General features: G+C 65.6%; 2 protein-coding genes across 7 annotated transcripts in view; both read left to right on the top strand.

Annotated features, from left to right (window-relative positions):
- The first annotated feature begins 240 nt into the window (after positions 1 to 240).
- BGN (biglycan) lies at positions 241 to 14,762 on the top strand. 3 transcript variants are annotated; one of them, XM_072817845.1, is made up of 9 exons: positions 241 to 426; positions 725 to 834; positions 9,770 to 10,029; positions 10,344 to 10,456; positions 10,973 to 11,186; positions 11,709 to 11,819; positions 12,032 to 12,125; positions 12,211 to 12,349; positions 13,568 to 14,762. In XM_072817845.1, the coding sequence occupies exons 3-9, from the start codon at positions 9,780 to 9,782 to the stop codon at positions 13,763 to 13,765; spliced, it is 1,119 nt and encodes a 372-aa protein (XP_072673946.1). In that variant the 5' UTR covers positions 241 to 426; positions 725 to 834; positions 9,770 to 9,779; the 3' UTR covers positions 13,766 to 14,762. The 3 variants fall into 3 exon arrangements, with proteins under 3 accessions (XP_072673946.1, XP_072673945.1, XP_072673947.1); XM_072817846.1 differs by lacking the exon at positions 241 to 426 and adding an exon at positions 7,696 to 7,822 and having other exon boundaries at positions 690 to 834; XM_072817844.1 differs by lacking the exon at positions 241 to 426 and having other exon boundaries at positions 486 to 834.
- Positions 14,763 to 22,408: 7,646 nt separating this feature from the next.
- Positions 22,409 to 27,969, top strand: part of ATP2B3 (ATPase plasma membrane Ca2+ transporting 3) — a 61,966-nt gene continuing 56,405 nt past the window's right edge. Inside the window, exon 1 of one of the 4 annotated variants that reach the window (XM_072818048.1) lies at positions 22,409 to 22,588. The gene's annotated coding sequence lies outside the window, so the exon portion shown is untranslated. The remainder of the gene's footprint in view (positions 22,589 to 27,969) is intronic. The other 3 variants (XM_072818046.1, XM_072818044.1, XM_072818047.1) reach the window with 3 other exon arrangements.

The raw sequence follows: 27,969 nt of genomic DNA, 5'->3' as shown, positions 1-27,969 counted from the left end.
TCAGGCCCCAGCTGAGCCCCGGGGTGAGATCACGCAGAGAGGACCAGTCCTGCTTTGGAGGGGGGACAAAGACTGCCGAGGGCTGGGGGGCTGGGGTGTCCAGAGTACCTGGAAGCCTGCATCAAGGCCTTCCAGAAAGCCACAGCCGCTACCCCCCCACCCCGCCCCGACTGGGGAGAACCACCTCCTTGTTCAGGCTGGGCTGCTGGAGGTTCTGGGCGGGCTCAGGCCAGAATTCCGGGGGCCACTCACTGGACCGGCAGCCCGAGGCCGCCTCCCCCTCGCCGCCCTTCCCCTTCTGCCCTCCGCCTGCAAGTGCCAGCAAGCCAGCTCCCGCCCCTCTCCCGGCCTCAGTGTCCCTATCTGGGCAGTGGAAAGTTTGAGTGTCTGAGGCTGTGCCGGCCCAGAGACACGGAGGGTCCTTGTGTGAGTGAGAGCGTGTCCCTTCCCCACGCGCCTGGGGTGGGCGGGCGGCAGGGGGGTGCGCAGCTCGCCCAGCCCAGCCGTCTACGAGAAAATTGCTCCCTTTGAAGCTTCCAGGGGGGCCCGGAGGCCGGCCCCCTCCCTGCGTCTTCCCTCCCGCCGCGCCTTCCCTCTCCGCCGGCAGCCCCCTCCCTCCTTTCCTCCCTCCCCGCCCCCTCCCGCGTCCCCTCCCCGGCGGCCAGCCCGCCCCGCCTTTAGCCTCCCTCCCACCGCCGGCTCCCTCTCTCCGCGAACTGCCCAGGAGCGAGCAGCTGCTCTCGGAGGGCCCGGACGGACGGACGGACGGACGCGCTGACTGCCAGACACCCGAGCCTGCCAGCCAGCCTGTGCCCAGCCGCTCGCCCTCCCCAGGTAGGGTCCCCACCCCAGCGCCCCCCACCCCGCTGTGCCCGCTGTCCCCCCCTTGTCTCATCCCTGCTGCCACTGCCCTCTCGCCGCCCTGGAGATGCCCACGTCCCTGCTGCCCCCCGCCAGCCCTCCGCATCCCTCCCCTCGGCCCCGCCACGTTACCTCCGTGTCCTGCTCCCGGGCTCCTGTGATTCCCACGGCCCCGCCGTCCCTGGCCCTTCCTGCATTTTCTGCCCAGCCTTCCTCTCCCCTCTGACCTCACGCAGCTCCACTCTCCCTGCCTCCCTCGCCCCCTCGGGTTCTGCCCCTTGCCGCCCCCCCACCCCGAGCATGGCCTGGGCATGGCCCGGTGGCCGGCATCCCAGCCCTCTTCCTTCACTGTGGGTCCCGAGGGCAGCCTGGGGACAGGGCTGGCAGGGCTCCGCGCCGGGGAGCGGTCCCCGGCGGCCAGGACCAGTCCTTGGCGTGGGCTCAGAGACTTGGTTTCCCCGGCACACCCCAGGCAGCCTGCCCAGATATTTCTCCCTTACCCGCAGGCTAATTCCCTTCCTCTGCCTCCTCCTGAGAGAGGGGTGGCTCCTCAAGGCCCTGGCCACAGGGTCCCCTGGGTGCGGCTGCCTGGGGGGCTCGGTCCTGTCTGTCCCCGGAACCCCGTTGGATTGAGACTCAGGATGGGGAGGGGTGGGCACAGAGAGATGCAGGCGACTGTGCCATGTTACCCTGTGAGGCCTGGCTTGGGGCCCTGGAGGGCCCCTGGGGACCCTGGGGAGGAGTGAGACCACAGGCCCACTTCCAGACTCGGACACCATGGTCCCAGGATGGGTGCCTTTAACGACCGGTGAGGCTCAAGAGCTCGCTGACTAATTGCTCTGTCCCCCAAAAGTAGCCCCCGCCTACTGGTGCATGGGACGCCTCCAGAACGGAGGGTGCACCCCAGGTCTGAAGCAAAACTAGCTGCGAGGTTGCCCCCAGAGTTCTCAGGGAGGGGAGGAGGGGCCCCTGCTGGTCTCACCCTCACTCCTTCCATTGTACAAAAGGGACAACCGAGGCCCAGAGACAGGCAGGCACGTGCCCGCAGTTGCACAGCGAGTCGGACACAAAGCTGGGGCCACGAGCCAGGGCTCCTGACCCACAAGCCCTGCCTATTGACACCATAGCACCCGGGGAAGCCTCGGGGTCACCGGGCCATGGATACTGACAATTGTGGCACCGCGTGGGCATTGGAGAGGGATGTGACAGGGCCCCTGGCCGCTGTCCTGCAAGTTCCCAGGATGGCTGGAGTGCTGAGGGGCCGCCAGGGGACCCAGGACGGGAGACAGGCAGAACGGAGCTCTCTTCCCGGTCGCGGGGTCTCCTGGGAGGTTGGGGGAGGGGAGCGCCCCCCTCCCACTGCTCCGTGGGTGGGGCTGGGCCTGGGCCTGGGCACTGGTTAGTGGGGGCTGCCCAGGTCGGTTCTGCTGGGTGCAGCAGGAGGCCCGGGGTACCCCAGGAGAGGGTGGGGGGCTGGGGCGGGCAGGGTAGACTTCGTCCCGGCCAGGGAGGTTGTTCTTGAATACTTTTGGTGAAGGGCCGCTGGGGTGGCAGATAGGGCCAGCCCCATCCTCAGTGTGCTCCTGCATCTGTGCCCTCCCCTGCTCCCTGGCCTGCCAGGTCTCCGCCTGGAGGGACCGACTGGCCCGGGGACAAGCTGGACATGCTCAGCTTCCTGGGGATCTCCCTCGGGGGCGCGGGTTGGCCCGCAGTGAGGAGCGCGCAGGTGAGCGCCTCCTGGCGCCCCGAGGCCGCCTGTGCCTCCCCCAGTGGGTGCCTCCCTGGGGAGTTGCCCTCTGCCCCCCCCCCACAGCATGGGGCGGCCTTTGAGGGCGGGACTGTGGGGTGCATGGAAAGGAGGGCGCCCCACGGGACCGCGAGAACAGACGGAGAGCCGGGGGGCAGCTGCCGAGGGGCCCGCCCGCCCAGGGGCCTACCCGCAAGCCCCGAGACCCCGGGCCACGGTGGGCATTAACCGTCCCAGCGCTCTTGTGCCCTGCCCTGGAGCAGGGCCCCGAGTCCCCGTCGCGTGTGTGGGGAGTCTGAAGCCCAGCTGTGGCTGCTGGCAGTTCTCTGCAGGCTCATTTCAGGGGCCCAGAAAGTTGGCATGCCATCCTCTGACCGAACCCGCCCCAGTCCTACCAGTGGCCCTGGCTCATTGGGGGGCGTAAATGAGGAGAGACCCCAGAGTGGCCTTTCCGGTGCCAGTGCCAAGTCCCCAGAAGACGGCAGAGCCTTCAATAGGGCCTCCCATCTCTCCCAGCCGCCCTGCTTCCCGGGCCACCCACTGCCATCCCTCGCCTACTCCCTGGAGAAGCCCCGTGGAGACAGCGCAGCACGGGATCGTCCCAGCAGTCAGTTGTCCTTAGTTGCCCGGGGACACAGCTGAGGCACGAGAGAGTGGCAGTCCCCCAGGATCTCCCTGGGACACACAAGCAGTAGGCTGTGGCCCGGGCACCGTCCACTCTGCACCCCCTCCCCGCCGCGCCCCAAGGATGGTCCCAGCCCTGGCCCCAGCCCCAGGGCCTCTGAAGCCTCATCTGCTGGGCCGCGGGGTCATTTGTCTCACACGTCTCTGCGGAGCTTCCCAAACCCCTGATTGTAAGAAAGCTCTTCCCACCCCACCATGACTCCCTCCCCACCCTCCTCATCAGTCACCCCAGGGTGAGAGAGCTCAGTCTCTGCCCGGAGCTGTCTCCCTCTACATTGGTGCAAGGGGGGCACACCAGCCCAAGGGCTCGGCTCAAATCGAGAGGCTGAGGAGTGATGGTGGCTGTCCCAGGGCACCCTCCCTCCTGTGGGCCTCCGTGTGCGGCACTGGCTGGTGGCGGTGACAGTGAGCAAGGGCTCCCCCTGAAGGCAGAGTCGTGGCAGCTCTGTCCCCTCCTGTCAGCTGGCCCCTGTGGCAGTCAGTGCCCCTCCTCTCCCTCCTGTCCCCTGCTCACACGCTGGGGCCCACACCTTGATCACCCACAGAATGGCCTTCTGGAAGTCCCACCTCCCAGGGAGCAGTAGGAGGCAGGTAGAGGGGCTATGCTGGGGGCGGGAGGGTGTCAGCTCCGCCGCGTCCCCCGGGGCCTGAGACCCATGGAGGCTACACGGCCGGGCCCTTCTTCCGTCTCCCAGAGCCAGTCTCCCAGTGGCCCCGGGGGTGGGCGTGGGGCCCGCGTGGCCACCTCCTCTAGGGATGGGTGACTGCGATTTGTCCCCCCTCAACTGGAGCCCCCAGCCCGAGCTTCCCGGGGCCTCCTTCACTCCCTCCGGGACTCCAGCTCCTGGGAGCTGCCCAGAGCCCCCCCATTTGGCTTCTCCTGTCCCCGCCCCCCGCCCCGCTCTGGGTCAGGGCAGATCCTGGGGTGGCCGTGGAGGAAGCCTTCTCGCCTAGGGCCCACCAGCCTCAGTTCCCACGGCAGCCTACAGAGCAGCATCACTGACATTCCCCAGCCGGGAACTCAGATGACTCACCGGCCCCTCCCTGTGGTGACACATCTCTGGGTTTCAAGGGGCTGGGGTCTCTGTCCAGCCTCCTTGCACCCGGCGTTCCCGGTCCCTGGCACCTGAAAGCCAAACTCCACAAAAACACCAGCCTGGGCTGAGCTGCAAGACTCACCCTGGTTTCTCCTCCACCATCCACCCCTTGGGAGACAGATGGCCCAGGGGGACCCAGCACACAGGGCTGGGGATTTGGGGAACTGAAGTGGGACTTGGAGGAGAGAGGGAAGGGGCAAGGAGAGGCTGGCTCCAGCAGCTCTGTCCCAGGACACCAGAGGCAAAGGTGACTTTGATCATCCTTCAGTCTGAGTCCCTGCTCACCCCTGATTATGGTCCAGCAGGGCCATGGAGGCCCCCGGCTGCAAGGCGGGGTGCACTGGGGGTTGCCCAGGGCCGGGTGCCGAGGGCTGGCTCCCACCACCAGCCGGAGCCCCTGGCTGACAGCCGGTGCGCGGAAGGAGCTGCAGGAAACCCTGGGCCCAGGAAGGGCAGGGCCTCACTCCTCACTCCCAGGGGTGCCTGGCCACCGTCCTGCCCGGGAAGCGGGGCCCAGCCCCCTCGCCTCGGCCGGGCTCAGCCAGGGAGCAAGGCGAGGGGGGCGCCAGGCTCTGGGAGCCAGGCTGAGGACATCTCCCTGTGGGGGCTGCTGCCAGCTGGGACCTAAACGGCTCCAGGGAAGCTCCCTGGCTGGCTGGGATGATGGCCTTTCCATGCCCCTGCAGACCCGGGGCACGCCGAAGCCCCAGGCTTGTGGCCAGCCCGCTGGGGGTGCTGGGGCCAGCGGGGCGGCTGGCCCGAGGCACCCGAAGACCTACCATCAGTGGCGGTCAGAGCCAGGGGCCGTTGTGCCTCAGGAGCCACGATGGGCAAAGGGCCCACAGAGCAGGGCCCTTTGACTTTCCAACAGCATCACCTCCCAGCTCGGGTGAGGGAGCTGCCGGGGAGCCTCGCCAGGGCCCCACAGGCTGGTCCAGCACCCCCTGCACAGCCCAGGGAGTATAGGGTCTCGTGGCTTTGGAACAGCAGAGGATGGAGCCAGACACACAGGCAGATAGACAGATGGACAGACAGGGAGCCCCAGTCCTACCGCTTCCTTACTGTGTGGCCTCGGGCCAGAGTTTTGGGCAAAGTGTGAGCCTCAGTTTACCTTTTCATCAAGTGGCAAAAACAGCACTTTCTTCTTTTGGTCTTTGGGAGGGCTACGTTAAGGGATCATTTGAGTCCCCTGCCCCATCCGTGGGAGGCGATAGCATCCACCCTCTTCCTCAAACATTCTAGAATGAGGTGAGGCGGAGCTCAGGATTTCTTCAGTGAGTTGGGAGGAGGAGGAGGAAGGACACCGGGCCCAGGTGTGAAGGGACTGGGAACTTCAGGACCCCCAGCTGACCTGGGTCATCGGCTGCCTGGCCCCTGGCCGGCAGTTTAACCCCTTCCCCACCCCACCCCCGCCCCACCTTCCAGAGGTTTCCCGACAGAGCGGAGGGCTCTCCCGAATGCTGTGGGGACAGAGGTCTGGCCTCGCCCGCGCAGCCACCCCGCCAGCTCCCCGGTCCCAGCCCTCTCCCGCCAATGGGCCGGCTCCCTGCCAGCTCCCCACGGCCTCCGCCTGCCACGTCCAGTTCGCATCGCTCCCTGAATACCCCGCGGTGCCAGGGCCATGACGGGAAGGAGCTGCCCTGGCCGGCCACGTGCAGGCGTCTGCTCGCCCTGCAGCCTCAGGAGGCTCGGGCACAGGCCTGCGCCCTCGCCACCCCAGCCGCCAGCCCCTCACGCGGTCCCCCCACACGCACACACGCGCACGTGCGGGGGCCCCAGCAGGCCCACGGGTGGCCCCGAGAGCAGGTGAGAGGCTGCCAGAGGGCGGGCGGGCTGGGGCCTGGGGCAGGAGGAGCGGCTGCGCACCCACCTGCGGAACGCAGCTCTGGACGGCGCTCCCGCCCCCCGCCGGCTGTTCGAGGCCGGCCTCCGAGGCCTTTGGCGGACAGAGGGGTGCGGAGGGAAAGGGGACCCCGTGTTGCCCGTCCCCTCCCGCCCCTCCTCTTCCACACAGCCCCGGGGACCCGGCAGGCTAGGTAGACGGTGGCACCCGCGCCAGAGTTCAGGTCGGGTTGCTGGGGGGGGGACACGCCGGGCTGAGGCCTCGGGACGGTGCCCGGCGTCTCCGACTTGGCAGCTGCAGGCCACACATTCGCAAGCAAGCTCCCAGGGCATGCCAGACCTTAAGTCCTGCTCCCGCCGCCCTTGGCCTGGCCTGAATGCCTGGCACGGCCGCTCCATGTTCTCAGAGGCTGCCAATGCGTCTTGTTTGGCGCGGACCGGGAGCAACCTCGCTCGCAGGACTGCGCCTGCTTTCAGAGAGCGAGACAAGGAGGCCCTATTGGTCTGGGGCGCGGGCTCCAGGAAGCCCGGCCCTTTCCCTCGCTCACACCTGTGGGCACTGGGCCGGAGGCCTCGGCGCCGCAACCACTTCTTGCCTTTGCTGTCAGGGCCAGGGGTCCAGCGAGCTCCAAGCACAGCTTGACAGGGCTCGAGGCCCTCCCCGGAGTCCTCGGGGACACCCTGCCCGGCTCCTTGTCCGGCCAGCCCTCCCCTCCCTGTGCAGTTCCACCAGCTTCCAGAGTGGAAATGAGGCTCTGCTGGCAAGCCCGCCCAGCCCCCACCCTGCCAGCCTGTCCACTGCCCGGGCCCAGCCGGGAGCGGGCGGCGGGGGAACCAGCCACGCCTTGTCCTCGGCCTCGGTCACAGGGCCCTGGTGGAGGGCCTCCCGGCCGTCAGCCTCCGTCCCCCCACCCCACGCCCCGAGAGTGAGCCTGCACTAGAGCCCAGGGCCCCTGCCTGTGGCCCCCAGATGCAGCAACATCAAGCCTGGCTGCTTCGAGCCGAATCATCTCGAGCCCCCACTCCTCCAGGACACGTCCCACGAGCCCACGTGGAGCCTGGGTGGCCAGTCTCACCCCGGTTGGCCTTTCCAGTGCCGTCCTGCTCTACTCTGGCGGCCGGGCCAGATCTGGGGGCGGAGGCTCCCCGGGAGACCCCTGGCCCTTCCCAGCCCCCGGCGGGCTAGAGGAGGCCTGGTCTTGCCCACCTCCCACCACAGCCTCCCCTGGGCCCGGCCAGACGACCCCATCCACCCCCACCTATCCAGGTGAGCCGTGGATCCCAAGGCCTTCCCAGGCTCCCACTGGGCGTTCCAGCCCTGACTCATCCCCCCTGTGAGGTAGCGGCTTTGGCAGGGGTGCCAGGCAAGAAGACAACAGTCTCCTCCCTCTCTCCCATTCCATCTTGCTCTCCTGCCTCCATCCTCCCCTTCCTGTTCTCTCCGACCACTCGTCCTCGTCCCAGCCCCGGGCTTCCAGTGGTTCCCAAGCAAGGGTCCCAAGCAGTGGCAGCAGGCACCCAGGGCCTCGGCCTGTCCTGTTCTGCGCTGGAGGTTGCAGAATCAGGGGAAGAAGGAGGGACACCTTGTCAGGTAGGCAAGCACAGGGCCTCCTCCCTACTCGACACCAGGACCTCCCGGGGGCTCCGCTGGGTCCTGCCCGGCCAGTCTGGGGCTGGCAGGACCTGGGGTGTGATCGTGGTGTCTTGGGGCTTGAGGGAGCCAGGCAGACTGGGTGCTCCCCTGACGTGGGGGACGCTTACTTTGCTGTGTCACCTGGGACAGGCAGGCAGCTTCTCTGAGCTTGCCACTGGGGGCCATGCACTCAGGAGGGCCGCTGGGACCTGCTGGGGGCACTCTGGGGCTGGCCCTCCAGCCGAGTCCACTGAACCATGTCCTGGGTCTGTGACCTCGGCCTGCCCAGCACACTGCACCCCGGGTCACCAGTGTCCTCGGGGATAGTGGGAGCCGGGGCAAGCTACATGACCCACTTAGGGGATGCCTGGGGAGCATGCAAGGGGCTGGCAGGACTGGGATCGATGGGAACCTGGGGCACAGAGTAGTTGTGCCCTGGCCTGCTGGTGGGAGGGCTCCAGGGGGCTGCGCAGCACCCAGCCCAGCCCCACACCAACCGGGCTCGCCCAACAAAGCAGCAGACCGGGCCGAGATGCTCTCGAGGCTTAAATCCAGCAGAGCCCTCCAGTCCCCGGGGACTCCTGCCACGTTTATTTGCAGCAGTCAGGCTCAGAGGTGCCCCGGGCCCCACTGAAGCCCGTCACGGCCCCAAGTGAGGAGGGTCTGCAGGAAGCCCCAGGCCCCCGGCCAGGCTCACTGCCCACAGATGCACGCGGGGCAACCCCGGACACCGGAGCCCGGGAGCGGAGCAGGGCAGGCACACGGACGCCCGCGGAACACATGGGGAAATGAGGCTGGCTGGGACTTTCTGGGGGAAATCCGGGAGGGTGAGGGTGGTGGGAGAGGCAGGGGCTCGGCCTTTCCCTGTACGGGACCTTCCAGCAGAGGAGCCTCTGGATGGGGGAAGGAAGGAGGTGGTAAAAACGGGCCCCTGGGGCAGGTTCGGGCAGGGCAGCTTCCCCCTCACGCCCACCCCGCTGCCTGGCCTGGGGGAGACTTCGGACAAGCCCGATCCTGCCTGCCACCTTGGCAGCAGCCAGCTCCCCTCTGGTGGCCTCTCCGGGGGGCTGGGCCACGGGCAGAAGGAAGGCAGGAGCCGGTGTGGGAGCCCCGGGGCTCTGCAGGCCAAGCCAGGGGGAGTCTTGCGGGCCAGGAGAGGGTGCCGAGGCCCTGGGGGGCCTTAGGGAGGGGAGCTGGGGGCCGCGCCCCCTCCCCGGCAGCGATTGGCCGGGAGGCCGCCCCTCTCTCTGTCCGCAGTGCCTCCGTGGCTCCCCCAGGCCTCAGCCCAGCGTGCCCAGCAGGGTGTCTTGGCCTCTCGACTTTTCTTCAGAAAATGTGGGTGTGCTGCAAGGGGGAGCTCAGGCAGGAAAGGAAGTGACTCATGGTGGTCTAGCTCAATGCTGACTGCACCACAGGGCCCGGAGCATGTGGGATCGGCCCTGGCCACAATAGGTTATTCAAATCCCAATTCTTCAAAGCCTTTATGGGGCAGACAGCTGCCTTTCCCTCTCTGCCTCCTCCACTCCCTTTGCTCGCCTCACTGACCCCTGTCCCCAGGCAGGCTGCCAGCTGAGGGGGTGTGTGGGGGGCAGTGGGCGGGGGGGGGGGGTGAACGCGACTCACTGACCGGCAAGACGACCCATTGCCCATGAAAGCCGTTGTCCTGCCCAGGATCAGAGGGGAGCGGAAGGAGGTGTCTCCCGCCTGCCCACGCCCCGTCCCTCTGCCACCTTCCCCCACGCCACTCCCGCCTTGGGGTCCGGCTGGCCCCATGTGAGGGATGGTGAACACGGTGCCAACACGTGCGGGTCCTCAGCTCCTGGTGTTTGGAGGTTTTCGGGAAAGGGCCCAGGGGGCACGTACGGGTGCCAGCCGGGCCCTCCTGACCGCCCCTCCTCACCCCAGCCTCCCAGGCATGCCCACCATGTGGCCCCTGTGGCTCGTCGCCTCCCTGCTGGCCCTGAGCCAGGCCCTGCCCTTTGAGCAGAAGGGCTTCTGGGACTTCACCCTGGACGACGGGCTGCCCATGCTGAACGACGAGGAGGCTTCAGGCGCTGAGACAACTTCAGGCGTCCCGGACCTGGACGCCCTCACGCCCACCTACAGCGCCATGTGTCCTTTTGGCTGCCACTGCCACCTGCGGGTTGTTCAGTGCTCCGACCTGGGTCAGTCCCGGGACCAGGGCGGGGCGGGTGCAGGAAGGCGCCGGCCGGCCTCGGTGCCCTACTGGGGAGACACACACCTGCCCGGCGGGATGGTACGAAGGGGTGGGGTCAGGGATGGGGTGACTCCAGCGCGCGGGCGTGGGGAGCCTGGTTTCAGCGTGGAATGGTGTCCGGTTGCTCGGCTGCCGGCGAGCGGAGAGTGAGAAGGGCCCTCACCTGTGGCAGAGCCCCTGCACGAGCGCGTGTGTGCGTGTGTGCGTGTGTGTCCCCTGCTCGGAGGCGCTCACACTGGTGACGGCGGCCCCGGCCCCCAGGTCTGAAGGCCGTGCCCAAGGAGATCTCACCCGACACAATGCTGCTGGACCTGCAGAACAACGACATCTCAGAGCTCCGCGCCGATGACTTCAAGGGCCTCCACCACCTCTACGTAAGGCCGCCCGGGCCGCCGCGGGGCTCGGAGGTGGCAGTGTCAGGGGTTGGGCGCTTACGGCTGTGGGGGCAGATGTGTGCAGTGCGAGAGGGGGCGGGGGCCGTGGAGTCTGGACGAGGGCTCGGTGGGAGTGCCCCAGGACCCAGGTCACATGTGTGGATGTCAGCAGCCACAAGCACGGGACACAGTCGCTCAGCCCCACTCCCTCTCCAGCTGAGAACTTCTTGCTGTACTGCTGCATCCCAGCGACATGAGAAGGAAACAGTCTCTCACGGCCCGGGTGCCAGCCAGGAAACCGGGGTGCCGCGAGGCGGTGGGCCATGCGGGCAATAATGACATGGCCAGGCCCGAGCGCTGGCTCCGGGCTCTACACGCTGCCCGCAGGATCCCCTCAAGGCCCCACTGGCAGCCCCACTGATCGCCAACCCCGGGCGGCCAGGGAGGGGGAAAGTGGTGAGGGCAGGGCGGAGTGGGGAGCCGGTGCCTTCACGTCCCACGCCCTCCCTGCCCCAGGCTCTCGTCCTGGTGAACAACAAGATCTCCAAGATCCACGAGAAGGCCTTCAGCCCCCTGCGGAAGCTGCAGAAGCTCTACATCTCCAAGAACCACCTGGTGGAGATCCCTCCCAACCTGCCCAGCTCCCTGGTGGAGCTCCGCATCCATGACAACCGCATCCGCAAGGTGCCAAAGGGCGTGTTCAGCGGGCTGCGAAACATGAACTGCATCGGTGAGTGCGGCCTGGCCAACCCCGTGGCCGGCGGGAAGGGCGCAGGGAGAGGGACCTCTTCCAGCCGGCGTGGCCGGGTGCCATGGACAAGCCTGGTGGGCTTCATAGAACATTCCAGAGGCTGGTCTCGGGGCATGCCCCAGGGCTGCCATGGCAAGATGAAGAGAAACCTGGGGTCCGTAGAGAGAAGGAAGGGAAAGGGCCAGTGCAGCCAGACGGCCAGCCGGGGTCCACCAAGGGCCCAGCCAGAGGAGCTGAGCAGCTGATCTCTGGGTCCCGTCCCTTTCCTCCTGCCTCCCTTCCTCCCGGAGGCCGATGCCTGGGCCAACACCCTTGGGAGGTCACGGTCTTGGACAGCCAGGAGTTCGCGATCAGCCCGGTACATTAGCAGGGCTGCTTTCTGGGGGACCTGGGGGAGCCGGGCCCGTCAGGCCAGCCCAAGCCAGGAGGCCAGCAGGACTTGGGGCTGTGCGGGCGGCCACCGAGCGCCGGCGCTGGGGCTGAGCAGGGCCTCTCTCCTAGAGATGGGCGGGAACCCCCTGGAAAACAGTGGCTTTGAGCCTGGAGCCTTCGATGGCCTGAAGCTCAACTACCTGCGCATCTCTGAGGCCAAGCTCACCGGCATCCCCAAAGGTAGGAAGGCAGCCCTTTCCCCCTGCTGTCCAGCGTCCATGGCACAGGTGGGCGCCAGTGGGGGGGGCCCGGAGATATCTGGAGTCACCAGTCAACTCAGGGAAGGCTTGGGGAGCCCTGTGCTCCCGTCGTCACCCCGCACTCAGACCCAGCCCACACACCTGGCCTCCCCCCACCTGCATTCCCCTGCAAGCACCCTGTCTTCCTGGCAGACCTCCCCGAGACCCTGAATGAACTCCACCTGGACCACAACAAAATCCAGGCCATCGAGCTGGAGGACCTGCTCCGTTACTCCAAGCTGTACAGGTGGGCTGGGGATCCAAGCCGGGCGCCCTGCCCCCACTGCTCTTCACTCCTCTACCTTTCGGTACATGTCACGTGTCCTTTGCAGGTTGGGCCTGGGCCACAACCAGATCCGCATGATCGAGAACGGGAGCCTAAGCTTCCTGCCCACCCTGCGGGAGCTGCACTTGGATAATAACAAGCTGTCCAGGGTGCCTTCCGGCCTTCCGGACCTCAAGCTCCTGCAGGTGAGAGCCGCCCGCCGCCCCCATGCCGGCTGCCCTGAGCCGGAGGGGCCTAGTAGGGCCTTGCTGTGCCGCTGGCCAGCCGCTCCTGCTCTCCCTGCGCCCCCTCGTCATCTGGAAAGAAGCAATCACAGGGATCCGTGCTGAGGAAGCAGGGAAGGCGAGCGGGGACTGCACTGGGGATGGCGGGCTGGGGGTGCGTGGAGTGGGGGTGCGAGGTGCCCGCAGGAGTTGGCCTGGTAGATTTTGCAGCTGAAGTTTTCGTAGGCGGTGGGACCCCAGAAAGGCACGGCGGAGCCTGGGGGGTCAGGGAACAGCCTGGGCACTGGAGGTGCACAGATGTGCGGCTGGGGGGGTTCAGCTCAGGGCAGGAAGTAGGTCGAGGTGGGAAGGGGGGTGCAGGGTCTTGCCTGGGGTTCTTTCAGGGACCTCGTCCCTGGCTTGGCTTCCAGTCTCTTCCTCGGCCCCATTGGCACTGGCCAGGAGACCTGCCCGCTCACAGGCTGTCCGGACGGGCCCTGCCCCGGGGAGGGGGGCTGGCGGGGGCGCCCAGATGCTGCCTCACGGAGGCCCGTTCCCGGCTAAGCGCGCCCTCTAGCGGCCGCTGTCCGCTCTGCCTCTAGAGGGCGCTGCTGCAGTCTGAGCACCTCCTCGCTTGGGGGTTTCCTCCGCCCCCCCATCCAGAGGGGGGCTTCGGGAGGTTGAGGGCTGCCGGAGAGCGAGCGCCCCTGGGGCCCGGAAGGAAGAGGAGGTCATATCCGGGCTCCTTCTCCTCTCGCACCTATGCCACGGGGTCTCCGGAGTGACCGGCTGCGGCCCAGGGGCAGGCCTGGAGTTTGGGAAGCCCGGGGGAGCCCCAGGTGCCCTCCTTCCTGCACCCGAACCCACGTCCCGTGCCCCTCACTTCCCACCGCCACGCGCCGCATCCGGGCCCCTCATCCCGGCCCCTGGCCACGCACCTGTGCCTCCACATCCCAAGCAACACCTACCGGAGAGCCACCCCCAAGCCTCGGTTGGCTCCTCCCAACAATGGAAGGACCACGTCCTGGCCCTCCAAGGGCAAGCGCGGCCATGAAACCCCACCCGTGGGGCGGCCCGGCGGGACTCAGCCAGGAGGGAAGGCCCGAGCCCTCTGCCGTCTGGTCTGCCCGCCACTGGGCGGCCGGCTGGACCGGGCTGGGAGGGCAGGCGCTGGGCCTGAGCCACCCCCTCTGCCCCCAGGTGGTGTACCTGCACACCAACAACATCACCAAGGTGGGCGTCAACGACTTCTGCCCTGTGGGCTTCGGGGTCAAGCGGGCCTACTACAACGGCATCAGCCTCTTCAATAACCCCGTGCCCTACTGGGAGGTGCAGCCGGCCACTTTCCGCTGCGTCACTGACCGCCTGGCCATCCAGTTTGGCAACTACAAAAAGTAGAGGCAGCGGCAGCCGCCGTGGTGGCCTGGGCCGGGTCTCTGGGGAGCACAGCAGACATCCCGAAGGGGAGGGCAGAGCCAAGGAGCCGAGCCAGCGCCCAGCTGCGCCCAACCCAGCCCCGCCCTGATCCCGGACCCTGACTCGCTGCCTCCTGACGCCCTCATCCTGGCTCCCAAGCACGCAGATGGGGCACAAGACCCAGCCGCCCATCACATGCCTGTTGGCCTCAGAGCTGCCCCTGCCCGCCCCCCACCGTCCTAGCCACTCAGAGGCCCCCTCATAGAGCTCTCTTCCCATTCACCCTCGAATCAAACGGCCCGAGGCTCCAGTCCAAGAAAGACGGGCCCTGGGTCTAGGGGTGGGAAGGGGCTAACAAGGATGGACACAGCCCACCGCACCTGCCGGGCGCACGTTCCTCCTTCTCGTGTGCTTCCGGCTCCCAACCGTCCTTGGCCTGGCCTGCTGCTCCTGGCCTCCCACGCCCCCCCTTCTGCAAGTTCATGGCCTGGCCCGTCCATCCAAGCCCCTTTCCTCTACTGGCCTCCAGACCAGGATCTTCCTCCCTGGCTCGCTCTCTCTCCCTGTCCCTCTCCACGTGTCCGTCTCATCCTCCCTCTCCTCTCTCACATCTCCCAGCTGGGTCCGCTGTCTGTGGCGCGGGGCCTCTGCTCAGCCCCTACCCAGGCAAGCCCCGGGGCAGAGGGCAGCTGCCCCCAAGCCTGGACAGTCCTGGAGGAGGTCAGCAGGTGGAGACGATGCACCCTGCATGCACTCCGCACTCCAAAGGGGAGCATTGGCCCCGGAAAGGGCCCAGCCTCCCACTGGAGCCCCAGCCAGCTTTCATCGTCCCCCTCTCCCCACGAGATGGCTAGCTCTCCCCTCCCTTCGCCTTCTGGCCCCTGGTATGGTGGGGGTTTCTAACGATCACACCCAGCTTGAGGAGGGGCTGCTTCTGAGGTCGGTTGTTGTCTTTCAATTAAAGAAACACTGTGCAATATGGCTTTGTGTGCTGCCACTCGCAGGGTGGCACCGGGGACCGAGCGGAGAGGGGAACCGGGGTGGGCCCAGGCTCCACCTCCTCGTGCCCTCTCCGAGCCGTGGGCTTCCCCTTTGCTGCTTTCCCTGCCCGCAGGCCAGGGTCCTCAATTCCTCCAGGTCTGACTCCGGACAAGGAGATCCCTTCCACTTCTTTCTAGGCACTTCCATCGCCCCAGCGGTCCTTATACTGGGCCCCTAGAGCGGGCCTGGCTGAGGGAGCATCCGCCCTCCCAGAGCGGAGCATTTGCCAAGCACCTGCCACCTTCAGAGCACCCAACCAGACCCTCGCTCTGAGAGGGGAGCCTGTCCTGATGGGCTGGGGGAGGCTGCGAGCAACGCTACATCCCGGCTGTGGGGGGACCGTGCGCAGCACCCCAGTCAGCACCAGGGGGCGCACACCTGGGCAGGACAGGCCTCAGACGGGCCGCGAGCGCGCACCTGCGCTGGCCTCTCGGCCCAGGAGCCTGGCCCAGGAGCCTGGCCCAGGAGCTCGGCCCAGGAGCTCGCACCGTGCGCCCGCAGAGCCAAGCCCAGGTTGCAGCGCTCTGCCACTGGCTCCCGACAAAGGATCCAGGACACGGCCTGAGAAGCCTACCCGCTGGGGACACTGGTCTGCCCCAGAAAGGGCAGCACGGGCAGGGGAGGGACGGTCCCCAGAGCAGTGTGCCCTCAGTTGGCAGGCCCAGCAGACTGAGGTGGTGGCGGGCCAGAGCCTGGCCGCTCTTCCTTCATCCCCCACGAGGGCCCTCCGCCTCGGGTGGTGGGGGGCCAGGGCTTCCCCAGAGCCACCGGTCACCCATGAAAATACAGCAGGCGGAGCCCATGACGAGTGCCAGCCCAGGACAGAAGGAGCTCGGAGGCTCCACGTGCTGGCTCCCAGCACAGAGCTGCGTGCCCTTCTGCCTGGCCTGGCACCAGGGTGCCCGGCGTCCCTGAGTTTCCCGTTTTGGGGATGGGAGGCGCCGCTCAGCATGGTGGCCCTGTGATAGAATGTCACCCGTCGGCATCATAGCACTATTCTGGGCCATGTGCTGCACAGCCCAGCAATCTCTGCTGAGCTGGGCAGGCTCAGGGCAAGGGCACTGGCCAGGGGCCAAGAGACAGGGCCTCAGTCAAGTCCCCTCACTGGCTGTGAGGAGGGAGAGCCAGAACTGGGGCCTGCAGGAGCCAGGGACGTGGAGCCCTCAGGCCATTTCTCTGTGGGCCGGCCCGGGGCACTGAACCCTGTCGTGCAGGTCCAACGTAGTCCCCGTAGGTCTCGGTCTTCTCTCCCAGCCTTCCCGCCCTTCCCTTCCTCTCTGCCTCCCTCTCTCGCAGGGACAGAGGTGCCCTGACAAACCAGTGAGACGAGTGGGGCTCAGTTGGTTAAGCCGCTGACCCCTGATCTGAGCCCGGGGACGGGGTCTCAGGGTTGTGAGGTAGAGGCCCCCCTCGGGCTCTGCACTGAGCATGGAGTCTGCTTGGGATTCTCTCTCTCTCTGTCCCTCTGTCCCCCCCACCCCAGCCACTCACACACGTGTACTCTCTCTCTCCCTCTCTCTCTAAAAAAAAAAAAAAAAACTAGTAGGACAACTGTAATAATGCTGCTAGGCTCAGATAAGATCCCGGTGGCTGGGCTCCAGGGAAAGCATCCGTGGACCTTGTGGGTCACCCTGCACAATAGGAGACCATGCCCTGAAGTCGGGACGCATACTCTGCCAAGACCAGAGGCCTCGAGGCACCCAGGGGACCATCTGGGCCCGTGGCGGGAGCCCAGCGAGGTGAACAGGGCCTCACCCCACAAAAGCTTGTGAGTCGTGGTTGGAAAACAGGGTTCTATCCTCAGAGCAGCTGGTCAGAGATGGAGGACGTCGTCTCCCTGTGCTTCAAGTGTGTCGCAAGCTGTTAGGTGGTGATGATGACGATACAAAAGTGGGGACTGATTGGGCTTAAAAATAAAACCCAGGGGGGATCCCTGGGTGGCTTAGGGGTTTGGCGCCTGCCTTTAGCCCAGGGCGTGATCCTGGAGTCCCAGGATCGAGTCCCACGTCGGGCTCCCGGTGCATGGAGCCTGCTTCTCCCTCTGCCTGTGTCTCTGCCTCTCTCTCTCTCTCTCTCTCTCTCTGTCTCTCATGAATAAATGAATAAAATCTTTTAAAAATAAATAAATAAATAAAACCCAGGGCAACATGAAGGTTACCCCTGCCAGCCGCCAGCCCCCACCTACGGCTCAGGCCATGCAGAGTGCCCTCCTCGTGGAGCTCAGGGCCTGGCCGAGGTCACAGGAAGCCCCAGAGGGCTGGGGTGCCCCACTATGAGCTGTGGGTACGCAGATGGGCTCAGGGGTGCCCGTTTTCAAAGCCTCGGCTATGCCCAAAAGGCGGCAGGAAGGATGCTAGGAGGGACCAGGCTCCAGCCCCTGCACTTGGGGATAGATTGGATGTGGGGTGACAGGAAGGGGGTGGGATGGTGACAGGATGGGGGTGTGGCACCCCCAGGTCCTAGGCCTCTGGAGGCAGAGGAAGGGGAGGCCAGGAATATCACATGAGGACCAGGAGGCCCCCCGGCGCTTTGAGTGTGTGGATGCGGCTCAGAGGGACCTAAGGCAGAGAGTGAGCTGAGGCGGGCACAAGTGCGTGCGCGCACACACACACACACACACAGACGCACGCGCGTGCTCGCGCATGCACACAGGGCCATAAAAGTCACGGGAGCAGCTCAGTCGCGGGGAGGGCTGTCCCGTGCAAGAAGTGGCTGCCAAGGAGCATTGTCAGTGACACGGGGCCCGGGTGGGGGACATTTCCAAGTACTTACTGCGGGTCAGGTGCCTTCTGAATGCAGCGGGGCCCAGCTGGAGCCTAAGCCGAATCCACTGCTCGGGTTTAGACAAGCTGGGGCTTGTCGGAGGGGCAGCCAGCCAGGCGTCCACAGCCCATGGCCGGGGCTGGGGGCAGGGCGCCTCCGAAGGACAACCCCTCCTTGAAGGACCTGAACGGGCAGGTGGAGGGCTTGCTTCGAGAAGCTGGGAAGCGGGGCCAGTGTTCATTCACTTCTGCTCCCCCTGTGGTCTCCAGGCCCGTCCCCGTGGGCTCTGGGCTTGGGTCTTGGGAGGGCAGGGGCCGCCGCCCTGGGCAGCCCAGAGCCAAAAGGCCACCTCCCCCCAGCCAGCCCCAAGCCGCTCCTGAGGATGGAGAGGGAAGCCTGGCTCTCCAGAACCTCTGGGGTATCATCTACTGAGGCCAAGCACCCGCGAGGCCCAAGGGGAGGTATGCTGCAGGCAGGGTTCAGGGACACCCAGGACTTCTTGGGGGCCGGGTCAGGGACTGGTATGAGTTTTCTGCACCTGGCTTCAAACACTGATTGTCTCAGGGCTCAAGTCAAGGGCCCTGCTCCCCCTGAAAACTCCAGGGGAGGATCCTTCCTGCCTCTCCCAGCCTCCGGTGGCCCCGCTCATCCCTTGGCTTGCGGCTACCCCTTCAGTCTCTGCCTCTGTCTTCACGTGGCTTCCCCCTCCGTGGGTGCGTGTGTCAAATCTCTTTCTGCCTCCCTCTTATGAGGACACCTGTCACTGCATCTCAGGCCTGCCCAGATAAGCCAAGATCATCTCTCCACGTCAAGATCCCCAACTCAATCACATCTGCAAAGTCCCCGTTTCCAAATAAGATCCCAGCCTGCTTCAGGGGTTAGGACATGCACAGCTCTTGGGGGGCATGGCAGCCCGCCGCAGGGCCGCAGGGGAGTACTGACCCGGGGACCCCAGCACGATGGTGGCCCCCAAGGCCTTGGGGGTCAGGGAGAGGAAGGGTCTATGATCTCAGCCAGGGAGACAGGGAGCACTGAGAAAAGAGAAGGCCCCGGGGCCCAGCCAGAGGCCCCCCATGTCAGGGCTGGGCTGAGAATTGCCCTCCCCAGAGGTGGCTGCGGAGGCCCCAGCGAAAGTAGCAGGAGAGAAACCAGGCAGGGGAGGAGGGGCGGCAGCTGCTGGGCCCAGGAAGAGGGGAGTGGGGACGGTTGGCTGAAGACCTGGGAAAGAAAGCACCCGGCGGTGGGGGAGGGGAGCTGGAGGCAGGTGACAAGGAGGGGGTGGTCAGCAGGAAGGGGGAGGGTGGATTCCTGTTACACGGAGCGTGTGCGGAAGGGCTGGAGGGAGCCGGGCCTGAGGGCGGGCCTCCCGTTCTTGGCTTTGTTTCTTGGGCCAAGAGTGCCTTTGAGACGTCCCAGGAGGAGAGCGGGAGTGAGGGGCAGTGACCCAGGCCCAGGCCCGAGGCTCCCGAGGGGGCAGGAGGGGGCTCGAGCACAGTGCTGACAGGTGTGGGGCTGCAGGAGCCACCAAGGGAGGGTACAGGGAAGCAGGGAGGCCCGGCCCGAGCCCAGCGCCTTCCCCTGCTCACACCCCAGCCGTGGGCCTCCCCGCGAAGCTGCCCCCTAAGCATTTCCAGTACAGGGGACAGGGCCTGATGCAAACAAGAACTTTCTAGAGAAGCTCCCCCCCACCTCTGTAGAGACGGAGAAGCCAAGAGGGGCTGGCCAATGAGCAAGGGCCATCGCTGACGACGGTGGGACAGTTTCCCTAGCACCCAGGCCCCCTCACTGGCCTGAGACCTCCCTCTTGGCCTCGGGGCCACAGGCTTCGGATCAACTGTTCTGAAGCACAGAAAGGGGGCCATCCCCTCTCCTGGCTCATGAGCTGTTTGGGGCTGGCTGTTAGCCAGAGACTGGGGATTTTCACGACACCCCGTGGAGCTGTGGCTCCGTCCCTTGGGCTCTCCTGAAGGCCACATACCTTGTTCCTTGGCCAGCTGACTTGGGCCACAGCAGGCCTCATCACAAAGGCGTGTGGCCCGGCCAACTCTGGCCTGGGCTAGCCCTTGGCAGTACCCCTAGGAAAGAGGCGGAGGGGTGGTGGTGAGTGCGCCCCGCCTCTCACTTTCTCCCCTTGACTCCTTTCTTCCCCCTGGGTGTTCAAGGGCAACCCCATGCAGAGCAAGGAGGGGGGCCCACGTAACTGTCCAGCTGAGGTGGCTGGCTCCAAGCTCTCGGGGACTTCACGTGCTGGTGCCACTGCCCCCATGGCGACAGCAGCCAGCGGGGAAATGAACGTGTCCCCAGGGGCAATCCATGTGTCCGCTGGTCCCTGAAGGAAGGCAGTGACGCGGTCCCAAGGGAGTCTCAGCCCTTCTCTTCAGCCACTCCCAGGCCTGCACACCAGAGAGCCCCCCTCCAGCTCAGCACCCACTTCTCCCCCGCACACCTGTGCTCAGAGGCTGACCAATAACCGAATGTTTGCTCGGGCAGAGTGTGCGTCCTGCCCCAGGGAGGCTCTCGTAAGGGCCACCAGGGCCTCCTCTGGCTCTGGAGTCAGGGGCCTCGGGCGTGGGACGGAAGGACATGCCACTGGGCCAGGCTCGGTGGCCTGCCACGCTGTGGGGGGCTGAGCAGGGGACCCAGGGCGAGTCTGTGGGGTAGAGGAGGCCACAGGCTCTCAGGAGGCGCTCGCACCCCTCAGGGTTCCTCTTGCCTCGTGTGGCTGCCCCGGGGCTGGGCTGGCACCCCATCTCCTGGCCCCGGGGGAAGGCCCACCCAGCTTCACAGCCGGCTTCAGGTGGGGCCCGGTGGGCGCCCGCTCGGAGGGCGGCACAGCAAGAACAACTCCGAGGCCGCCCGTCACGTGGCGGGAGGCTCCACGGGCAGCCCCGGCCCGCCCCGCCTCTGACGGGCCCTATTCTGGGCACCGTGCGGCGGCAGGCTGGGCTCTGGGGCGGCGGACAGCTGCAGCCGTCTGGGGCAACCCCGGCCGGGGGCCGCCTGCTAGCTCTCCAAGAGCAAACAGCCAGGAAAGGCCCGCAGGAGGTGTGCAAGAGTGCGCGTGAGCGCGTGAGCGTGCGTGAGAACGAGGGTGCAGGAGCAGGGCTGAACGACTGTGCGCAGCCGTGCGTGGGAGAGCTCTCTGTGTCGGGGTGTACGAGAGTGTGCGTAGCTCAATGGGTGTCAGTGGGTGTGCGTGTGAATAGATGCAAATGATTGTAAGTGTGGATGTGTCTGACTAGATACACGTGTGGATAACTGAGCGTGTCCAAGTGTGTGAGTGCGACAGTAGGTGAGTGCATGTGAAGAGCCGGGTGTGGGTGTGCGCAGGTAGGTTGGCGAGTGCACAGGAGCACGTGTCCGCACGAGGGTGTGTGAGTGACAGAGTGTGGGTTGTGGCAATGTGACCTTGCGTGTGAGTGTGTGTGAGTGCGACTGAGCAGGCATGAATGTGAGCGAGCATCGGTGTGTGTGAGAGAGCACATGTGAGCGTGAGCCTCCGCCTGTGGGGAGAGGTGCCGGGTCTCCAGGGCCACCCTCGGAACCCCACTTTGGGGAGGTGCGACAGTCCCCGGCCCAGGGCAAACCCTCTGTGTCCTTTACGTCTCTGCCTGCCGGCTCCCTGTTTTCTGCGCCCCGCTGTGTCCCCGGCGCCCAGCATGGACCTTGCACACCCCGGGGCCCTGTTTGTGCAAGGCAAGAAAGACCGTGTGGCTAGGTCCAAGTGTCTTCCAGCGGCCACATTCTGGGGCTCTGAGCCCCGCCTGCCCTGAGGTGGTGGCGCATACTGTGGGCCTGTCGCTTCTCTTCCCTACAGACCCGGTCCCCTTCCTAGGCCACCCCAGCCCCCTTGCACTTCTTCGCGATGCTCGAGGAAGGTGGGGAAGGCCTCCTCCGGGTCTGGAGGCGCCCACTATCCCTGGACCTGGGGAAGCTAGGGACTCTCCGGAGGAGCCGCATGGGCCAGCCAGCACCCCCCCCCCCCCCCGCTGCTAGGTGTCCGTGGGCACACCCTCGGGTCCCTGGCCGGGGGTGTGCCTATGTGTGTCGGTGGGTGTGGGTGTGGGTGTGGGTCTTCTCCGAGTTGGGGTCTGTGTGTCTGTCTCGGCCTCCGTCTGGAGTGTACACGTCCCCGTGCATGTCTCTGGGTGTCCACCTGCGTGCAGTATCTCGGTGTCCTGTGTAATGGTGTTTCTGTGATGACCTTTTGGGGTCACCAACTTTGAGAACGGGTCATAAGCTCCAGTGGCCTTCCCAAAGACGCCTTGGATGGTCATGCTTCCAACAGCAGGCAGGTTCTAGAGTATCTCCGCCCCCTGGAAAACCACAGGCGCCCAAGCACCCCAGGCTACCGATCCGTAACCCAGCGCCTCACTCCACCTGACTGTTAGGGCGAGGACCCAGAGGACGGGGTCTTGAGGGGGAGCAGCCGCCCTGCGCCCACTCCCACGCTCAGCGCTCTTTCTGTGCGCTCCCAGGTGCCAGGGCCCCCGGGTTTGCAGCCAAGCCCACCTCTCAGCCGCCGGCGCCCTGGCGCCCTCCGGGGGCACGGGCAGGCCAGGAGGGACAGACACCCCCGCGCATCCCGGGGACCGAAGGGCGCGCGCCAGGAGTGTGGCTCCGGAGCCCCGCGGCCCCCTCGCAGCGCGCCGCCCCCCGCGCCCGCTCCCTCCTTCCTCCTCCCTTCTCCTCCCCCCCCCCCCCCCCCGCTCGCTCGCTGCCTCCCTCCCCTCCCTCCTCCCTCCCTCCCTCCCTCCCTCCGCGCTCAGAGCTGCGGCTGGAGCCGAGCGCGCCGCGTCGCCCGCCGCCGGTGCGGAGCGTGGGGAGCACTCGGCCGCAGCTCTCGCCTGCCGCGGAGGGTCGCGCCCCGCGCCTCCGGCCAGGCCGCCCTGTGCTCGGGCCTTTCCGTCCTTGGAGCGGATCGCTGCCCGCCGGGCGCCCGCCTGCAGCGACAGCAGCCGCTGGAGCCGAGGCCGCGGCGTTGGCCGTGCCCAGGACCGGGTGAGTGGTGCCTGGGGCGCGCAGGCAAGGGCGGGCGGGGCGGGCGGCCCGGCAGGTGGCGCGGCCGGCAGGTGGGGGGACGCGGGTCCCCGCCCACGGCACCTGCGCCCCGCGGCCGGCCTGCGTGTCCTTGCGGCGCCGAGCGTCACCCCGGGGGCCCTGGGCCGGCGGGCAGCGCCCCGCACCCCGCGCCCCGCGCCCCGCATCCCGCGCGCACGCGCATCTGCGCCGCGGTGGGGGGGAAAAGGCGCTGGGGGCTGCGGGCGGGGTCCTGGGCGGGCATAGCCTGGGCGCCGGGGCCTGGGCTGGAGCCAGGCTGCGCCCGAAGCACCCTCCCGGAGTCTCTTGACACCCCCCCCTCCCCCCGTGCACCCTCACCGTGTCATCTTCCCCAGCACACCGAGAAACCCTCCCGCGTTCCCACACTGTCCCCAGCACGCCCACACAGCTGCCCAGCAGACCCCGCCGCTGGCCCGGGCAGCGCCGACGACAAGCCTCCCAGGCCACACTTCGGTAACTCCTTTTCCATCCCTCCACGCACAGCTGTCCTCCCCCTCCTCACCTGTGTGACCTTGGCCAGATGGCTTCTCCTATCGGGCCTCAGTGCTCTCTGGGCTTAGGATTCTGGAATTTGGAGCCTGGTGCGAGCGGCATCTCCCAAAGGAGGGAGCCCTGGGTCTCCGCCTTTGACAGTTAGATCCTCTCTCTAGGACCTGGTCTCCCTCCTTCTGCTGCCCCCCACCCCCCGCAGGCTTAGCAGCTGGCCAGGCGAGGAGGGGTGGCAAGCAGGGTAGAGGCAGGGCCCAGGGCTGATGTGTTGGCAGTGTTGGGGTGCGAGCCTGTGAGGGCGTGGAAGACCCTGGGGAACACTCCCTCAAGGGGCAGGGCAGGGCAGGGCCAGCATCCCTCAGCTGGGAGCGTGACACTCCCCAGGTCCGGGCAGGTGAGTGCACCCTCTCCCACTCCGTATTTCAAAGATGAGGTCATTGAGCCTGGGACCGAAAGTGGATCCCTGCGGGCCACAGAGTCGAGTCCAGCCTTGACCCTGGCCATCCCAGTCTCCCCTGGCCCCCAGCCCGGAAGTCATCCCCCTCATTCACCCACGAGATCGGTGCCCTCTCCACGGCCATCACCCTTCACTCCTCTGGGAGCCCTTTAAGGCAGGGAGCACTGGAGTGCCCAGCACAGGCCTGGCTCACAGTGGGCACAGGTGTCTGTGTGGCACGTTGGCGACCTTGACCTCACTGAATCTGCAGAATCACCCAACAAGGGAGGCAAGGCTGGGCTCTCTGTTCCCATTTTTCACCTGGGATCATTGAGGCCTCAGGAGGGGACGGGCCTCGGCCCTGCATTGACTGGTTGGGTGGATGGCTGGGGACACTGCCAGGCACCTGGTGGGACAGAGCACCTCCCACGTGTCCCAGCACCATTCAAAGCAGGTTCCTGGACCCCCCTCACCCCCACCCCCACCCCGAGGCCGACTCTGTCAACACCACAGGCCCGCACTGTTTGCACTGCCCCCTTTCAGGCGAGCCATGTGGTTGCTGAGCAGGCTGCTGGGAGCCCCCACCGACTGGCCCACAAAGAAGAGGGCCGCGGGGCTGCCAGGGCCTTAGCCTGGCGGCGCGTCCGCGGGTAGAGCTGGCCCCTGGAGAGCCAGCCGGTTGGAAGGGGCCGGGCAGCGTCGGTCCCAGGGCATTGATTGTCCCCACTGCCGGCCCAGAGGAGACAGACGGCCAAGGACACGGCTAGTCTTGATCAAATCAACCTGGTCCCTGCCCAGCGCTGCCAGGTGGTTCAAGTGAAGGGGCAGGCAGCTCTAGCACAGAAGTGTGTGTGTGTTGGGGGGGCACAGGCAGATGGAACTGGGGTGGCGTGGGAGGGGGCTTTGTGCAGAGCCAGAAGGAAAGCCATGCCTTGGGGATGGAAGCCCCCGAGGCTAAGAGCGCAGGGGAGAGCGCAGCAGAGATGCTGCAGGGGACCCAGGGGCCAGGGACGCTGGTCGGAGGTGTCCTGGCCCACGGGGAGCTCCACTTTGCTGCCAGCTCCCGGCCTGATGGTCGTCGTGACCTTGGCCAAGTCCCTTCCCTGCTCCAGGCCTGGGGAGGGCGGGGGGGGGGGTCTCAGAGGCTCCCCTGACATTTCAGGCTTCTGAGCCCAGAGCTCTGGAGGTTGAATCATTTGTGAGCGAGTGGGGAGAGGCCGGGCCCTGAGTCAGTGCGCGCTCGCCACCCCAGAACATCTCCCAGCCCAGGAAGGCAACCAAGGGTGCTGGGGGCAGCTCCGGCCCCTCCCCCTCCTCAGCGTGGCTTGGAGAGAGGGGCCCCCTGCCTTCCCGCTGGATGGGACCGGAGTGCCCGGGCCCCTGGGGGCTTTGAGGGCTGAGCTTCAGGCCCCACTTCCTGCTTCCACTTACGGATCAAGTTGTCAGCACGCACGTGGGCTCTGCCCATTGCACTGCCTTCCAGTTTTAAACTCGGGGCTGCCATCTGCGTCGGAGGTCACCGGCCCGCTCAATAAAGTCAGTAGTGACAGTCGTCATAATGGCACTCGTCTTTCCCTGGAGTGCTTCACGCACATTCCCTCACTCCGTTGAAAGGACAACCAAATGAAGCAAGGGCTGTGACTGTCCCATTTTTCGGATGGGGCCCAGAGAGGTTAGGTGACTTGCCCAAGGTCGTGCAGCCGGCAGGTGGCAAAACCAAGATCGGAGAGCAGGCCCTTAGCTGGACGGGGGAGCCGATGATCGAGGGCCCTTCCGCCCCGGGAAGGCCCCGCCGCCCCGAAGCCACTGAGGCAAACGGCCGACCGTGGGTGGATGTCAATCCCAAGCAAGTTGGGGGTCGGACCCACGGTGGGTGGATGTCAATCCCAAGCAAGTTGGGGGTCGATCTTCAGCAAGTGTGCTGGCCCCTCCGGGTCACCTCTAGGAGGAGCGTCTCCGCGGGTGTCCGCGGCAGCTGGTGGACGGGCCCGGCTGTGGCTTGAAAGGCGGGTGCCTGCCTCCGACGGCGAGCTGCGCGGGAGCCTCGCCGGTGCCATCTCCGAGATGGGCCCGCGAGCCAGGCTCGGGCTGCGTGCTTGCGGGGCAGGGCAGAGGTGCGGCGTGCGCAGATGTGGCCTCCCCTCCCGGGCGCCGTCATTTCCCGGAGGGCCGCGTCCTGGGCTGGGGCTCTGGCGCCTCACCGCGCCCCTCTTCCCTGCCCTGCCTAGGCTGGCAGAAGCCGGGCCAAGTGGCGCCCGGCTGGCACGCCGTCCCCTGCCTGTGCACCTTCTGTCGGGTGGGAGGCGCTGGAAGGCGGCCGGGGTACCGCCTGGAGAGCGGGATCCGAGCCCACGCGTCGCCGGGATGGAGGGAAAGGATCTCGGATGCGGGAGTCAATCAAGGCTGGGTGTCCTGGGCTGCCGAGGTCGGGAGGGGACAGAGGTCGAGGTCACATGGCCGAGTCGCTGGCAGAGCCCGGGCCAGAGCCACAGGATCAAGTGGAAAGGCCCGGGGGGAGGAAAGGGCTGGAGGTTTCTCCCGATTCCCACCTCCGGGCACTGGCGGGGGCCTTGGAGCACAAGAGGTTTCCAGAGACTTGGCTCGGAATCGGAGTTGGGCGGATGGGGTGCCGGGCCCATGTTATCGGGGAGCGCCTTATTTGAAATGGTCCTGAGCCTGCCTGAGGTTCCGTAGGTGGGTCCCTCAGTAAAAGGGAACCCCTTATACAAACGGGACGTCCTTTCCTGCAGCAACGATGTTGAGGCGCTGTCCAGAGAGCCTCGCAGTCCACTAGCCACAAGTGGTAATTTAGTTCAAATTAAGTAAACTTAAAAATTCCGTTTCTCAGTCTCAGCAGCCACATTTCAAGTGCCCAGTAGCGACACGTGGCTGGTGGCTACTGTACCGGACAGCCCACAGACAGAGAACATTTCCATCATTCCAGAAGCTTCTGTCACATTGCGCCACCGGAGCCAGTACAGACTCCAGTCGTCACCCGGACCCCGAGCTCACTGCCCTGCCTATCCCCCCATGGTTCCTTGCAAGGGACTGGGTCAAGGGTGGTGTGGAGGCCTCTGGGCAGCCCGCCTGCCCCCTGGGGAGCCTGGGGACCTTTGCCACCACTGCGGAAGGCCAGCCCAGGGGCCCCCACAAACATGGCGAGAGAGCACCTCATGCTGGGAGCACACGTGCACGAGGCCCTGGCACACTGGCTTGAGGGCAAATGTGGATCTGGCCCTGCCCTGCGCCTCAGGCTTGCTCACCTGGAACATGCTGGCGGCCCCGAACAGCTCTGCACAGATGGGCGAGGTTCTTGGGTCTAAAAAAAAAAATTAAAAAAAAACCATTTATTTCTTTCCATTTAAAAATCATGCTCTTAACATGCATGCTCTTTATAGAAGATTCATAAAACACAGAGACGTAGACGACGTAGGAACCCCCTCCATCCTATCACCAGAATGCAAGCCAGGGTTTCCATCTTATTGGACTGGGCTCCTCTCCGCTTTCTTTGCATAGGCCGTTTATTTTCACATTACTGTAATTATACCGTGGGCACAATCGTGTAATCTATTTTTTACTTCACATAAGCATTTTCTTTATTAATATAATCCCTTCCTAAATGAATTTTTTTTCCCAAAATGGATATGGTTTAATTTTTTGAAGCTTTCGAAAGCAGTAAGTGCTTCTTGCAAAAATCGGGAAGGCATTTGAATCGTGCGAAGAAAGAGCTGCGAATGCTCATTTGCCCATTCAACAGCGATTTACCCGGCACCCAGGATGTATCAAGGCAGTCCTCAGGGCTGTAATTACAATTTTTAATGGCTGAATAATATTCTCTCAAGAGATTATAATTCGCTTAATTATTTGGCTATTTGTGGAGATCCAGGCAGTCAGATCCGTTTTGCTGTCATACGTGAGGCTCTGCTGAGCATCTTGGTGGGTAATGCTCATCCTGTCCCGAGGAGAGAGTGCCCAGACAGAAGCTCGTTCTGCCAAATTGTTCTCCAGAAGGGCTCTTCAGCACATCCGAAAGACTGGCTCACCGAAGCCGTGCCAGCATCAGATATTATAATCAAACAACCTGGCAGAAATATCCAGGTCCAAAATATCGACTTCAGTATCCATTTCTTTAATTGTCTGTGAGCGTGAGCGTTTTCCCACGTTCATTTAGTTGCGTCTCTCGCTTTTTTAGGGGTTTGTCCCTGCCCCGCCTTTATTGCGACCCTAGTGGTTTTCTCGTGGGTTTGGATAAACTCGACACATGAACGCTGTTGACAATTGAGCGTGCCTGTTGCAAGTGATTTGGAAAATCCTTTGTTCCTTGCCTTTGAATGTTTTCACGTACAAGATAAACACTTTCTATGTCACGGGTTCTTGTGATTTCTTCCACTGCTTC

This window comes from Canis lupus, chromosome X (assembly GCF_048164855.1).
Source record: "Canis lupus baileyi chromosome X, mCanLup2.hap1, whole genome shotgun sequence".
Classification (NCBI taxonomy): Eukaryota; Metazoa; Chordata; class Mammalia; order Carnivora; family Canidae; genus Canis; species Canis lupus.
Note: the sequence above shows the minus strand (reverse complement) of the source record. Positions and strands in the feature narration are given on the sequence as shown.